Raw genomic sequence first — 13459 nt, 5'->3', positions numbered from 1 at the left:
AAAAATAAAAATAAAACATTAAAAAAATTTCCATGAGGTAGAGACTTTTTGCTCTTTGGTTTTGTCATTATTTCTAGTCTTATTTCAATGTGCTCATAAAATGTTGACTGAACTATTTGTACTTTTGGAATTCATTATAAAGTTTTGGGTTTATTTGTGCCTCTATATGTGGCTGACTTTTGTGAATATATCATGAGCCCTTAAGGAGGGTTGAGATTTCATACATACATATGATCATATGTCATACATTTTTTAAATGTTTATTTATGTGTGTGTGTGAGAGAGACAGCATGCAAGCAGGGGAGGGGCAGAGATAAAGGGAGACACAGAATCCAAAGGAGGCTTCAGGCTCTGAGCACAGAGCCTGATGTGGAGCTCGAACCCATGAACTGTGAGATCATGACATGAGCCAAAGTCAGACACTCTACTGACTGAGCCGCCCAGGTGCCCCTGATCGTATTTCTCTTAAAAATGTTAATGCTATGTTATTTGGTACATAGGTACTCAGAACTGATATATTTTCTATAGACTCCCCCTCTAAGAAGCCTTGTGTGCTGGGTATCTTTCATATGCTCCTCTTTTTTTAAATGATCTATTTATTTATTTTGATGTGCGGGAGGCACAGGGAAATAGGGAGAGAGGAAATCTCAAGCAGGCTCCACACTGTCAGTGCAGAGCCAGCTGTGGGGCTCAAACTCACGAACCGTGAGTGAACTCATGAGGTGAGCCAAAATCAGGAATCAGATGCTTAACGGACTTACCACCCAGGTACCCCCCCTTCCATATGCTCCTCTTGATAATTCTCTACTCTTCTTTGCTTTGTGCCTAGGATTAAAGTGACATTCTTGTTGTCATTTAGTGCATTTTGCTCCAAATTCAACCCTGTCTGATATTAAAATCATGCTCCTTTTTTTTTTTTGGTGGGGGGTTCATTTGCCTACTATGCCTTTGCCCTTTCTTTAACTGTCAACCTTTCTGATTAACTTTGTTGCAGGTGTATCATTTGAACACAGCAGAGTTTGTTGTTGTTTTTTTAATTTTTTTTCTAGGAGAGAGAGAGAGAGAGAGAGAGAGAGAGTGTGTGAGCAGGGGAGGGTCAGAGAGAGAGGGAGACACAGACTGAAACAGGCTCCAGGCTCCGAGCTGGCAGTCAGCACAGAGCCCGACGCGGGGCTCGAACCCATGAACCGCGAGATCATGACCTAAGCGCAAGTCGGACGCTCAACCGACTAAGCCACCCAGGCGCCCCTAACACAGCAGAGTTTTTAATAGGTGTGTTTAGCATGTGTATTTATTGATATGACAGATATATTTGTTTTTATATTAAGATATGCTCTATTTTCATAGCTTTTGAAAAATTATACTAATTTTTTGTTCTATATAAGCTTTCATTGTCATAATTAGAAATGTTTGCATTTGCTTTAGTGCTTATAACTACATGTTTATACAATTCCCTTAAGTTATTTCTTTAATACTATCTATTAATGAACAATGACAAAAATCTTCATTATAAACAATGACAAAATTTATATATTTCCTTTTCTTATTCTTCCCTTCCCTCTCCTGTAGCACTCAATTATGGTTTATTGTATTATCTTTATTGGACTTTACTTGTATACTGTTTAATGTAATATATCTCTATTACTTGCCACTTTTAAATAATTTCATTTGAATGTCAGCTATGAAGAATGAGGAAATAAAAGCTATAGCCAAGTTAGAGCACTATTTGTCCTAAAATTCCACTGTAGATCACACATGATTTAAATAATTCCTTTGTTCTCATGAAAAAATAAAAAGAATTGGTAAGATATTCACTGTAAGGGAATTCTTCTGAAATTCTGCTTTAAGAGGAGATTAATCATTTTTGTCAGATTATTTATATTAAGGGCACAATGGATATAAAAGGAATTCTAATATTTTAATTATGATTCCTCTGTCATCATTCCTTACAAAAAGTTCAGGGTTATTTGACTGTACTCAGAAATTAAATATGAGGAGTATATTGAGGTATTCATCTTGGGCAAGATTTCCTACCTGCTATCTTTCACCAAAATATTTTAAGCTAACTTTGTAGATAGAAAATATTAGATACTTATATAGGTTAGAGACAGTGGATTTAAGGTAACATTTTTTCTTAAACAAAGATTGGATTGTTCTATACATAGGTAATGATGTTGTTCCAGTAATTTCCTTGACCTTTTATCCAAGGTTGAACTTATTGCTCTTTTGGAAGGATTTTTGCCTTGCAATTTTTCCTGAGTTGCCAGTCAGTGGTTTTTAGACTAGAAAGGTCTGCCTTTCTTAATGGAGTGATGAAGGGATAATAGGATTTATCTAGGGCTAAATGTACTGAGGAGTGCCTGAGGCATATAACATAGTCATTTGAGAAAGGGAAAAATAATTCTTTAACCTTTGGGGCATGAGCTTATCTCCCAAAAAGCCTCCTATGCTGGATATCTTCTATTTGCCCTTCTAGATCACTCTTACTTTTCTCTACCCCTGTTGCCAGACAGAAGTTGGATAAAGCCAAATGGGATCATAGGATAGACATGCACAAGGAAAATGGCACAGCAGAGGAACATACCTGCCACATGGCTGTAACATCACTATCATTTTCACTGTGTCCCCAGTGTGCTAGGAGGAATATAATCACTGGATTTTATAGAGAATTATACATTTTGTTTATCTATTCACCAGTTAATAGATATCCTAACTGTTTCCAGTTTGGGGCTATTAGGAATAATGCTGTCATGAACATTCATGTAAGTGTATTTGTGTGGACATATTTTCATTTCTGTTGGGTAGATTACTGGGGGTGGAACTATTGGGTAACATGGAAGGTATATATCTAACTTTTTAAGACATTGGTGAACTATTTTCCAAAGTGGTTGTATCATTTTACCTTCCTGTCAGCAATGAATGAGGGTTATGGTTTCTCTCCATTCTCACCAACACTTGGTACTGTCTGTCTTTTTAATGGTAGCCATTCTAGTGAGCATGTAAAATCACCTTTGTTTTTCTTTGGCTTTTTATTTTGAAATAATTATAAATCCACATAAAGTTGCAAAATTGTACAGGGAGGTCCTGTGTACCCTTCCCCCAGTTTCTTCCAGTGGTTACATCTTACATAACTAGAGAGCAATTTTAAAACCAAGAAATTGACCTAGGTACAATGTTTGCATTGAGTTCTATACCATATTATCATACCTGTAGATTCACATCTTGCTAGAGGGTTGTCAATGTTCTTGATCATTTGGAAGAATCAGCTCTTTGTTTCACCAATTTTCTGTTCTCAATTTCATTCATCTATGCTCTTTACTACTTCCTACCTTCAGCTTGCTTTGGGCATATTTTGCTACTCCTTTTCTAAGTTTCCTGAGGTGGGATCGATCTTATGTTACAGATTTGAAACTTTTTCTTTTCTAATGTAAGCATTTAATGCTATAAATGTCCCTCTCAGCACTGCTTTAGCTGGATTCTACAAATTTTGAAGTGTATTTAAATTTTCATGTGATTCAATATATTTTAAAAATTTCTTCTTTGATCTATGAGTTACCTAGAAATATGCTGTTTAGTTTCCAAGTCTTTGGAGATTTTACTGGTTTCTGTTTTTTTCTTTTTTTTTTTGTTCTTTTATTTTTGAGAGAGAGAGGGGCAGAGAGAGAGGGAGACAGAGAATCCTAAGTAGGTTCCAGGCTGTCAGCATAGAGCCCTATGTACAGAGCTTGAACTCACAAATCATGATAGCATGGCCTGAGCTGAAATCAAGAATCAGATGCTTAACCAACTGAGCCACCCAAGAGCCCCTGGAGATTTTACTGTTAAGGTTTTGCTATCATCTATCTATCTATCTATCTATCTATCTATCTATCTATCTATCTATCATGAGAGAGAGAGAGTGCATGAGTGAGGGAGATCTATGAGAGAGAGTGCATGAATGAGGGAGAGGGGCAGAGGAAGAGATAGAGAGAATCTTAGGCAGGCTCCTTGCTCAGCACAGAGTTTGAGCTGGGGCTTGATCCCATGACAATGAGGTCATGACCTGAGCGGAAATCAGAATCAGACACTCAACCCACTGAACCACCCAGGCACCCCAGGTTTCTGTTACTGATTTCTATTTTGCTTTCACTGTGGGCAGAGAACAAACTGTGAATAACTTCAATTCTTTCAAATTTGTTGAAGTTTCTTTTATGGCCCAGGATATGGTCTATTTTGATCAACTGTTCTGTGGGTACTTGAAAATGTGTATTCTGGTATTGTTGAGTGGAGTACTCTATAAATGTTGGTTAGATCCTATTGGTTAATATTTTTCTATATCCTCATTGATTTTCTTTCTAGTTGTTCTATCAGTTGTCAGAGAAGGACATTCCAAGTTTCCAACTATAATTATGGATTTGTCTATTTCTTATTTCAGTTCTATCAGTTTTTGCTTCACATATTTTTTTTTTAAACATTTTTTTTAAATGTTTTTTTTTTTTTTAATTTTTATTTCTAGGAGAGAGAGAGACAGAGACAGCATGAGCAGGGGAGGGTCAGAGAGAGAGGGAGTCACAGACCGAAACAGGCTCCAGGCTCTGAGCTGGCAGTCAGCACAGAGCCCGACGCGGGGCTCGAACCCACGAACCGCGAGATCATGACCTAAGCGAAAGTCGGACACTTAACCGACTAAGCCACCCAGGCGCCCCATTTTGCTTCACATATTTTACAGCTCTATTGTTCAGTGTGTACACTTTTAGTATTGCTATGTCTTCTTCTTGGTTTGACTCTTTTATTATCACTTAATATTCCTTTCTATACCTGATATTCTTTACTGTGAAGTCTACTTTATTTGATATATTAATACAGCCTTTTCTGCTTTGCTTTGATTAATGCATCAGGGCATATCTTTTTTCATCCTTATACCTTCCACCTACTTTAAAAAAAATTTGTTTTTAGTGTTTATTTTTGAGAGAGAGAGTGCACACGTGTACGCAAGCAGGGGAGGGTCAGAGAGAAAGGGAGACACAGAATCTGAAGCAGGCTGCAGGCTCTGAGCTGTCTGCACAGAGCCTGATGCGGGGCTCGAACTCACAAACTGCAAGATCATGACCTGAGTCGAAGTGGGCTGGTTGCTTAACCGACTGAGCCACCCAGGCACTCCTAAATTTTTTAAATAATTTTTTGGAATTCCATTTTATCTATAGTGCTTGAGTGTTTTTGTATACATTTTTAAAGTGGTTTCTCTAAGTATTATATTATATACATACTTTATGTAGAAAGTCTCTTTACCCTGTTTACAATGCAATCATTTTAAATATTTCTTCTATATACATTAACAGCCACATCAGACAAGATTATAAGTTTTTCTTTAACTGTCAAATATAATTTAGAAATCTCAATAGAAAGTCTATTGTACTTATCTATGTTTTATTCTTTCAATTGTTCTTTCTTCCTTCTGGATATTCCAAGATTCTTTTATAATTTCCTTTCTGTTTCAAGAGCTTTCTTTAGGCATTCTGTTAAAGTAGGTCTGCTGGTGACTAACTGTCTTAGCTTTCTTTCATTTGAAAATATCTACATTTCTGTTTCATTCCTTAAGGATATTTTCACTGGATACAGAGTTTGGGGTTAATTAACAGTTCTTTTTCTTTTAGCATTTGAAAAATGGGACGCTTCCTCTGGCCTCCTTGGTTTCTGATGAAAAAGCTATTGTTACTTATTTTTTTCCTTATAAGATGTCAGTGCTCTCCCAAGAGTCTGCCTTTAGTTTTTATAAATTTAAATTATGATGTATCTTAGAACAGATTTATTTCCATTTATCCTGTTTGGGGCTTACCAGCCTCTTGAATCTTTAGGTTTATAACTTTTGCCAAATTTGGGAAATTTTCAGTAATTATTTCTTTGAATATTTTTTTCAGCTCCATCCTTCCCCCTTCCTCTTTCACTATGATGAGACAAAAGTTAGATCTTTTGTTACAGTCTCACAAGTCCCTGTGGCTTTGTTCATTTTTTAAAGTCTGTATTCAACCCTCTGGCTGAATATAGATGGGCCCATCAGACAACCCACCTAAAAATGTCCATAAAACCTAAATGATCAATAGGCTACTTAGAAGCAAGCACAGTTACCAAAAAGGGGAAAATTCCATAATCCCCATACCTCCGTACCTTCCCACTTTAAATACAGTCTCCACCCACTGCCTCATAGCAGTCTCTCCTTTACTATCCTGCTTGCTGCTCTCTTGCAGTGTATTCAATAAACTTCTATCTCCTTTGTTCTGCCTCTGGTGAATCCTTTAACCGGATTGTCATCCCACATTTGGGAGCCCCATCCGATCAAGAGAGACACCACACCTCACTTCTGCTCCTACATGTCCTTCAGTCTGCCTCCTCAGATACCACCTCAATAGGGAGGGGCAGACATGCTCTGTTAATGTTGGGTAGGACGGTGGGAGTCCAGGCTCTAATGTGGTTTCCATAGACACTAGGGGGAGGAAGTCTTATTCCCTCTAGGTAGGGATAAAAGTTGTGATTTTTCCATTAGGCCTTCTCGGACTTTCCCAGCAGTAAGGCTACCTCAGGAAAAAGGATGGACTAGAACCTGTGAAGTCTTTTCCATCCCAGTAATTCTGAACTTTATATAGGGGAGAGGTGAAGATGTGCATTTCTTTGAGGAGGAGGAGACACAGTTGTCTATGTATGAGAAAGCTTCATAAAACCATTGCCCCTGGCCCAGCATTTGCCTTCTGAAATTTCAGGGGGGTTTTCAGCAGAGTCCTATGGGGAACTGCAGAGAAAATATTTTCATGTTTCTTCACAGTTAGGCTTTCTGAGCAAAGAAAGCTGGAACCTTTGTTAAAGAACAAGTCTCGGAAATTAAAGGGTGATTTACTAGCCAGAGACCTCTGAAGATATTTAGACTTGTTTCCCTGTGTTTACATTTCAAAGGGGGATAAAATGGGTCATTGCTTAAATTTCAAAGGACTGTAAATGCCAAGGTTTCTCTCCCATCTCCTGAATGGAGGAGGGCAAGACGTGGCCTATTTACACTCTCAGGTTAGTAATTTTGGAGTTCTTCTTCTGTGGTATAAACTGTGGCTTCTCTCTCAATTGGATGGGGGCCCCCAAATGTGTGCTGATGGTAGAGTGGAAGCCAGTGGCGCAGGAGGTGAAAGGATTCACTGGAGGCAGAAGTTTACACAAGGGAGCAGGAGGCAGGACAGCAAAGGAGAGACTGTCTGCAATGAGGCAGTGGGTGGGGCTGTATGTAAAAGGGAATGGTAAGGAGGTATGAGAACATATGGAATTTTCCCTTTTTGGTAATTGTGTCTGGTTCTTTATTTAAAAATTTTTTAAAAATTAATTAATGTATTTTTGAGAGAGAGAGAGAGCACAAATGGGTAAGGGGCAAAAAGAGAGGGAGACACAAAATATGAAGCAGGTTCTAGGCTCTGAGCTGTTAGAGACAGCCTGACACAGGGCTCAAACCAAAGAACTGCGAGATCATGACCTGAGCTGAAGTTGGATGCTTAACAGACTGAGGCACCCAGGTGCCGCATTAAAAAAATTTTTTTTAATTAATTTTTATTTTTTTCTGGTTCTAAGTAGTCTATTGATCAGTTAAGGCTTATGGATATTTTGAGGTGGGTTGCCTGATGGGCCTGTACACTGTATTCAGCCTTGTGGTTGCTGTGGGCCCTTTTGCCTTGATCAAGTTTCCATTGCTCAAAGCTGTTGTCTAAAAGTGGCCTCTACATGAACCCCTTATTTGCAGGATGACATCTGGCTCTCCTTGTGTTGCCTGTGGCATACTGTGTGTGAGGAATGGGCAGTTATTGCTATAAGTAATAATAACTGTGATCTCTGTTCCAGAAACCTCATATGTGTTTTTAGGATAAAATGATCAAATATAGATATACTCACCACAAAGGGAAGGATACATTCGTGCTGATTTTGTACCATGTATAAGCTGAAGAGGGACATGCGGCTGGGGCCCATCAAGCTGCAGGCTAGAGAGAAAAAGTTCTGCAGAGCCTCACAGAGGTTGGAGCAGACACCAGCCCAGGATGGTAGAGCAATATGCACAATGAGAAGCCTTGGAGGTTGCTGGTAAATCTGCGTGGGAGTGGAGGGCGCTTTACCAGTACTTCGTCCATGATACATACTAACCAGACCAGAGGTAGAACTGGAGTCACTACCTGGATATTCTCTGTACCTATAGAGAAGCAAAGAGAAATCACTGGCTTTCATAAAACTGAATTATATGCTTGGTTGAAATGATGAACACAGTCCCAGAGGACTAAATCCAGAAAGGAGTCAGACTGGGGACTAAGTCAAGTTTCTCTAGACTATCCCATCTTAACTTCCAAGAGATTGCTTACACATGCTGAGTGGAACTAAACAAAAAGTGACACAAAGCCAAATTTCAGTCTTAAAGCAAGCTATCTGCCCTCATACATTTTTTTAAATTGGCATTTATTGTACTGTCTTTTACAATTTGTTTCTACGACTGCCTTTCCCAATACATTGTGAGCTTTCCAAGGGTGGAGAACCGGACTTGCCAAATTTATCTATCAGTGTTTAGCACAGTGTTTATTTGGTACATAGTAATTCTTTCTCTCTCTCTCTTTTTAATGTTTATTTATTTTTGAGAGAGACAGAGAGAAAGAGAGAGAGAGAGAGAGCAAGCACAAGCTGGGGAGAGGGAGAGACAGAGGGAGACACAGAATCTGAAGCAGGCTCCAGGCTTTAAGCTGTCAGCACAGAGCCTGATGCCAGGTTTGAACTCACAAGCCTTGAGATCATGACCTGAGTGGAAGTCAGACGCTTAACCAACTGAGCCACCCAGGCGTGAACCAAATATCGTCCTTAATCGTGATGTTGAAAGCCACTACCCAAGACAAGGAGACTGCTATCATTACTTCTATTTAACGCTGTAGTGAAGGCAGTAATAAGGCAAGATAAAAAAATATGTATTGCAGTGGAAGAAATAAAACTGTTATTATTTGTAAATGATATGATTGTGTATATGGAAAATCTAAGAGTTGATAATTTTATAATTTTCCCCAAAAGTTCTCATCTTTTGTTAATTTTATTCTTAGAGATCTTATTTTTTAGTGTTAATTTACATGACATCCTTTTAACTTTCATTTTTAGTTTGTTGCTAATATATAGAAATAAAGCTGATTTTTGTACATTGATTTTGTATTTAACAACCCTGCTGCACTCTCTAATTATAATTTATTTGTAAATCCTTTTGGATTTTTTGTCCATAATCATATAATCTGTGATAATGACAGGTACCAGGCACATGAACAAAGTCAGATCGTAACAGCAAAAGGCTATTTGTAACAGTTTTGCTCATAATTGCTGCAAACTGCAAACAGCACAAATGTCAATAAATGTTGGAATGGATAAATTCTAGTATAATCACACATGTAGCAATGAAAATGAATTAGTTACACACAACAGGGATGATTCCAAGAAACGAAATATAAGAAGCAAGACAGAATACATATAGTACAATTCTGCCTACATAGATTTTATTTTATATTTTATCTTAGTTTAGTTTTGAGAGAGAGGCATGAAAGCACATAAAAGCAGGGGAGGGTCAGAGAGGGAGAGAGAATCTTTTTATTTTTCTTCATCAGGAATCTTTTTATTTTATTTTTTATTTTATTAAAAACTTTTAAAAAATGTTTATTATTTTTTTACAAATAGTTTATTGTCAAGTTGGTTTCCATATAACACCCAGTGCTCATTCCCACAAGTGCCCTCCTCCATGCCCATCTCCCCCCTAACCCCCCACATCCATCAGTCCTCAGTTTTTTCTCAGCATTCAAGAGTCTCTCATGGTTTGCCTCTCTCCCTTTCCCCCACCATTTCCCCCCTTCTTCTCCCCCTTGGTCCTCCGTTAAGTTCCTCCTAATCCTCCTAAACATGCAAGTATATGATATTTGTCCTTCTCTGCCTGACTTATTTTGCTCAGCATAACACCCTCAAGATCCATCCATGTTGCTACACATGGCCAGATTTCATTCTTTCTCATTGCCATGTAGTATTCCGTCGTATAGATAAATGACATCTTCTTGATCCATTCGTCCGTTGATGGCACTTAGGCTCTTTCCATGTTTTGGCTATTGTTGAGAGTGCTGCTATGAACATTGGGGTACATGTGCTCCTATGCATCAGCATTTCTATATCTCTTGGGTAAATTCCTAGCAGTGCTATTGCTGGGTCATAGGGGAGTTCTATTGTTAATGTTTTGAGGAATCTCCACACTGTTTTCCAGAGGGGCTATACCAGCTTACATTCCCACCAACAGTGTAGGAGGGTGCCCGTGTCTCCACATCCTCGCCAGCATCTCAAGTTCTCTGATTTGCTCATTTTAGCCACTCTGACTGGCGTGAGGTGGTATCTCAGTGTGGTTTTGATCTGTATTTCCCTGATGAGGAGGGATGCTGAGCATCGTTTCATGTGTCTGTTGGCCATCTGGATGTCCTCTTTGGAGATGTGTCTGTTCATATCTTCTGCCCATTTCTTTACTGGGTTGTTTGTTTTTCGGGTGTGGAGTTTGGTGAGTTCCTTATAGATTTTGGATATCAACCCTTTATCTGATATGTCATTTGCCACTATCTTTTCCCATTGCGTTGGTTGCCTATTAGTTTTGTGGGTTGTTTCAAATGTTTATTTACTTTTGAGAGAGCGAGGGAGAGAGAACGAGAACACAAGTGGGAAAGGGGCACAGAATCTGAAGCAGGTTCCAGGCTCTGAGCTATCAGCATAGAGCCTAACAGGGGCTCAAACTCACAGACTGCAAGATCATGCCCTGAGCTGATCTTGGGAGCTTAACCGACTAAGCCACCCAGGCACCCCTATTTTTTATTTTTTAATCATTTTTTCATTCACCACTGAATTCTTTCCCCACTGTTTTTTTAAAATATAAATTTTAGTTAGTTAACATATAGTGCAATATTGGTTTCAGGAGTAAAATTCAATGCTTCATCACTTACATACAACACCCAGTACTCATCACAAGTGCCCTCCTTAGTACCCATCACCATCTAGCCCATCTCTTACTCATCTCCCTCCATCAACCCATAGTTTGTTCTCTATCCTTACGAGTGAGAGAGAGAATCTTAAACAGGCTCTTTGGCCATCATGGAGCCCGATGGGGGGCTTGATTTCACGACTGTGAGATCACAACTGAGCTGATATCAAGAGTTAGACAACTGAGTCACCCAGGCACCCGTACACAGATTTTAAAAATAAGCACAAATAGCTATATTGTTTAGGCATGTGTACATAATGGTTAAACTATTTTTAAAAATCAAGGAAATGACTATCATTAAATTAGGGTAGTGATTTTCTCTAGAAAGGAAGGGGGGGCATTATGATTAGAAGGGACAAAAAGAGGAGGTTTGGGGGTATTGGCAATGTTCTATTTCCTCACCTTTGTTGTGGTTACATGGGTGCTCACTTTATAATTATTAAGCTGTATGTGCATGTTTTATGAAATGTTCTCTCTATGTTATATTTATTTATTTATTTATTTTTATTTTTTTTTAATGTTTTATTTATTTCTAGGAGAGAGAGAGAGAGACAGCGTGAGCAGGGGAGGGTCAGAGAGAGAGGGTGTCACAGACTGAAACAGGCTCCAGGCTCTGAGCTGGCAGTCAGCACAGAGCCCGACGCGGGGCTCGAACCCACGAACCACGAGATCATGACCCAAGCGAAAGTCGGACGCTTAACCGACTAAGCCACCCAGGCGCCCCGTATGTTATATTTAATAATAAAAATATTTCAAAAAGAATATTAGGAAAATCATAAAAGAAAATATTTTTATATAAAAAAATGTTCCCATCTTGGTGAGCTAAAATAATTCTATATAATTGTTAGCTAAAGAATGCAGGGAAAATAAAAACTTCTTTGATTTCCCCAGGTCCAAGAGAAATATCATATTATTTATGATAATTTTCAGAAACACTTTGGAATTTATGATCTTTAAAAATGATCTAAGAGTACATAGATAAATGTGTTCCCCAAAATCAATCTGTGAAGTTATTCCTCTTCAAACTTTTCTTTTCCGTTAGTGGAACTTGGTATTTGTTCAACAATTTTTTGTTGAGCTCCAATTATGTGCTGGGTACAGCTGAACAAATAAGTGAATGAATATGCTAATCTATTAAAAGTAATCTTGAACTAGAACTCCAAATCAATGACTAATGTATTCAGCAAGAAAGCAAATACCGTAATAAATTTTAACTGTATTTTTAAATTAAATTCATGGGACCAATGTAATGCTGAATTTGGGACTAACACACAGATTCATATAGACAGGCACCCAGACAGAGGCCTTATTTAATGCAGAATGAGCATCTACTCCCTTTTTCCATCCTCCTTCACTTCTGAAACTCTTGTCATTTTAGAGCATGGGCAGTTCTAAGTTTAGATAGTTCCAATATATACAAATCTCTTACTAGAGTTTAGTTCATCATCACCAGTCCCTCATTAACACAGTTCAACTTTCAGTTACTGTAGAATATTAACTGTGAGTAATCACATAAAATATAAATCACAGCTTGCTCTGCAGTCCACAAATCACTACATAAAAGATGCTCATCATGTTCAGTGACCAAGCATGTCACTTCTTTCAAGGTTTGTCAGTGACATGTCACTGCAAATTACTTGTTCAGTTTAAGCACAGATAACAAATCATGTTATTTTACTTCTGCTAGTGATAAACCCATGTAACATTCTACCCATGGATAAGTGAAAGAGGGAATTGGCCGAAATTGGCCATTTCAAGATGAAAGTGTAGTGAAGAAACGATATGTGGTAATGCTAAAAAGTGAAAGTTGAATAGAACATAAATGGACTTCTAGAAGAAAAAGCTGTAACAATGTTGACAATGCCACCATTTGACAGACTCTAGATAAGCAGCTAAATGGTCTTAGCAAAGGTGAAGCTAACTAGCTAACTAGAGTGCCACTAGCAAAAACTTCATATTAAAGGATCTCTTGGAGATCCTTTGAAAGACCAAAGGATATAATGTTGGAAGTTGATCCAAACATAGAAAGGAGTATGACAATTAGCTAAGGCATAGAGAAGGGGCGCCTGGGTGGCTTAGTCGGTTAGGCGTCCGACTTTCGCTTAGGTCATGATCTCACGGTTCGTGGGTTCGAGCCCCGCGTCGGGCTCTGTGCTGACTGCCAGCTCAGAGCCTGGAGCCTGTTTCAGAGTCTGTGACTCCCTCTCTCTCTGACCCTCCCCTGCTCACGCTGTCTCTCTCTCTCTCCTAAAAATAAATAAAACATTAAAAAAAATTTAAAAAAAAAAAAAAGTTGGCTGCCCAAAAGACTGGGCTGCCCAAACGACTGAGCCGCCCAGGCACCCCAGTATTATTTTAAAAACCAAAAGGATAGGAGTTTCCTTTCTCTTGCTATCAGGGTGCGGGGAATGTAGATGGAAATCTCCCCACCAA

At 38.6% G+C, this 13459-nt stretch overlaps 1 protein-coding gene across 1 annotated transcript in view; it reads right to left on the bottom strand.

Moving 5' to 3' along the window:
- Window positions 1-13459, bottom strand: part of LOC120237014 (meiosis 1 associated protein) — a 74279-nt gene that overhangs the window by 55584 nt on the left and 5236 nt on the right. The window contains exon 2 of the mRNA XM_039240141.1: window positions 7900-8191. Within this exon, the coding sequence (XP_039096072.1) occupies window positions 7900-8139 (240 nt within the window). The 5' untranslated portion in view covers window positions 8140-8191. The remainder of the gene's footprint in view (window positions 1-7899; window positions 8192-13459) is intronic.

Source organism: Hyaena hyaena, unplaced genomic scaffold, assembly GCF_003009895.1.
Source record: "Hyaena hyaena isolate Hyena2069 unplaced genomic scaffold, ASM300989v1 scaffold_168, whole genome shotgun sequence".
NCBI classification, from domain to species: Eukaryota; Metazoa; Chordata; class Mammalia; order Carnivora; family Hyaenidae; genus Hyaena; species Hyaena hyaena.
Note: the sequence above shows the minus strand (reverse complement) of the source record. Positions and strands in the feature narration are given on the sequence as shown.